At 36.7% G+C, this 2,933-nt stretch overlaps 1 protein-coding gene across 1 annotated transcript in view; it reads right to left on the minus strand.

Moving 5' to 3' along the window:
* Nucleotides 1-2,933, minus strand: part of LOC138316589 (mucin-5AC-like) — a 7,567-nt gene continuing 4,634 nt past the window's right edge. The window contains exons 2-4 of the mRNA XM_069258270.1: nt 2,530-2,933; nt 699-840; nt 1-151 (exon numbers count right to left, since the gene is read on the minus strand). The exon at nt 2,530-2,933 is cut by the window's right edge and continues 55 nt beyond it. Coding sequence (XP_069114371.1) covers nt 1-151; nt 699-840; nt 2,530-2,933 — 697 coding nt within the window. The remainder of the gene's footprint in view (nt 152-698; nt 841-2,529) is intronic.

The raw sequence follows: 2,933 nt of genomic DNA on the forward strand, positions 1-2,933 counted from the left end.
TCACAAAAGAGATTTAAGTGCACAAACCAACTTGAAAATGTCGGAGAGGACTGGAGGTCCGAACGTGAATACCATTGTAAGTATAGCAGTGTAGCCTATTGCCCGTGAAGACATTCGACCATCTGGGGCACTTGTCAAACTTCGATGGTAGCTGGATAACGATTTCTTTTCTATGATATGGATGGACCTGATTGCTTTAACATCAATGGGATTACACTGACAAACACAGGAACTATTTTGTCTGATTGTTGTAGTCGAAGGTGGACGAAATGTAGTCGTATATATCGTATTTGTAAATAAAGGTTTAGTTGTAGTGGTAGTTGTAGGTGTTGTAGTAGTTGTAGGTGTTGTAGTTGTAGTTGTAGGTGTTGTAGTTGTAGTTGTAGGTGTTGTAGTTGTAGTTGTAGGCGTTGTAGTGGTAGTTGTAGGCGTTTGTTGTTGTAGGCGTTGTTGTTGTAGGCGTTGTTGTTGTAAGTATTGTAGTTGTGGTTGCAGGTGTTGTAGTTGTAGGTGTTGTAGTTGTAGTGTTGTAGTTGTAGGGTTTGTGTGTAGTTGTAGGCGTTGTAGTGGTAGTTGTAGGCGTTGTAGTGGTAGTTGTAGGCGTTGTAGTGGTAGTTGTAGGCGTTGTAGTGGTAGTTGTAGGCGTTGTAGTGGTAGTTGTAGGCGTTGTAGTGGTAGTTGTAGGCGTTGTAGTGGTAGTTGTAGGCGTTGTAGTGGTAGTTGTAGGCGTTGTAGTGGTAGTTGTAGGCGTTGTAGTGGTAGTTGTAGGCGTTGTAGTGGTAGTTGTAGGCGTTGTAGTGGTAGTTGTTGTGGTTGTGGTTGTCGATGTAGTTGTTATTTCTGAAACATAAAATAAGATAATATAATCAATTTAAGATTTTAGTACAACAAATGTTACAATAGAATCAAAGAAAATAAAAGAATTTTAAGTAAAGGTTATCCCTCATAACTACATGTAGCGATCTTGAATACTCTTGGGCTCCGGCTTATTCATTGTCATTTTGGTTACATTAGGTTCAAAATATTTCAATTATAAGATGGAAATAGTGCGCGAAAATACAGAAGCAAGATCTCAATGTGTATACAGGGAAGGAGATGCCTATCAAAAATCGGTTGAGAGCTGTCAAGAGGGTTCAATATCTGCCCAAGGAATGCAATAACACGCCGATGGGCGGTCTACCTCTTGTGTAGCATTGTATATAGCTCTTCCAAAAAAACTCGCTTGTAGAAGTACTCAGATCTGGAACTATTAAATGGGACAAATAAAAAAAGTGTGTTTTAACGTCATTCTATCAGAACTTAAATATCGTAAAATTCCACTAGAGATATAAACTTTGAACTATGTTGTATGATCAATAAGGTTTTTGAACTAGGCTTCCAAGTTTAATGGAAAAGTAATTGCACTTTGGATCAATGCTCTATGTTAAATGGTGTATTAAAGTGTGTTCCACTTTAAACAAAAGCGTTGTATAGAACGAAATAAACGCTACGGATGGGCATCCCATGTATCGATAACCACATCATTTGTAGTTCAATATGTAATAGCTTTGCTAAATAGGAGTAAATACAAGATATATGGGTTGTTATTTATCAGTAAAAGCAAATGTTAATACAATGGTCTAAAAAGAAAGCTCGACGGTTTTCCTTAATTTAACACTCATTTGTTCAAATAAGAGTTGATTGGATACACATGGGAGAGAACCTGTATAGCCGGTTGTTAGATCTGTTTTCATATTTTTATGAAAAAATAATTTGATGAACTTGGCATTGAATACACACGTTCGATTAAAAATCTGAATAAAACCCTGAGATATTAAGGTTCTAAAGCAATGAGGCGGCTTTTATCAAACGTTCCTTTACAAAGATAGGATTCATCACATATTACAAATTCACAATGTATTTGGTTTAACATATGCAAGGAAAAGCCACAATCTATAAAAATAGAGTATCTTGCATAAGTGGATATACAGATAAAATTATCTTTATAAAACAGGTTCAATATTATCAAATGTCACGAGCATTTAGGCGTGTAGAATACCAAATATTAACGAGTTTAATCATTTTCATATTACGAAGTCATGAGGGTATATTTCGATTTATCATATAACTAGTATGAGAATATAGGCAAACTTTCAATATCGTTTCTATATAAGTGTAGCGAAATCAGGCTCGGATTGACGTTTCCATCTACAAGACAATTAAATTTAAAAAAAAATCTATTGAAAAAAAAATCTGTTGAAAAAAAAAACTATTTTAGCCATGGTGACATCATATTTTGATTATGACGTCATTATTACCTTTGGCGTCACACTAGTTATTATTACACGTGTGTAGATATTTACAATCTGACCATATGGCATACACTAGTGATATACATGCACATGCAAATATATTACACCGGCGAAATCACTGGATATCAGGCGGACGTTTATGTGATAAATGTAGTTTCTATTCCGGATAATATCGGTATGATTAAGAGAATAGAGAGCAACTGGTATTATTGATAACATTTTGATAAATTGACCTCACCCTGCTCTGGTATTCTCCAATAGCCAATTGCATATACCGCTGTTGTAACGCCCACATACTGTACTGTAAAGGGAGATGTATCGGTCCAGCTTAGTAGCTTGTTCCAAGCTCCATTCTTGTCCTTGTGTACGACCACAGTTCCGTCTGTCCAGGAAACATTAAACGGCACGTATGCATTGCAGTTAAGAACAGATTTTGTTTTTTCAGCTCGGCAATCACCCTGTCGCTGATCCCGAATGCATATCTTCGTGTTTTCCCACCCTCCTATTACTATTTCATAAATCTGTCCGTGGTTTTTGACATGGTTTTTCTTCATAAGTCCGAAATAAGCATCTTCACAACTTCGTACCTCCAGAACAATCCACGTCCTTGTTCCCACGGAGTACCCGTACTGGCTCAGAAGT

The sequence above is a fragment of the Argopecten irradians genome, chromosome 2 (genome assembly GCF_041381155.1).
Source record: "Argopecten irradians isolate NY chromosome 2, Ai_NY, whole genome shotgun sequence".
In the NCBI taxonomy this organism is placed as follows: domain Eukaryota; kingdom Metazoa; phylum Mollusca; class Bivalvia; order Pectinida; family Pectinidae; genus Argopecten; species Argopecten irradians.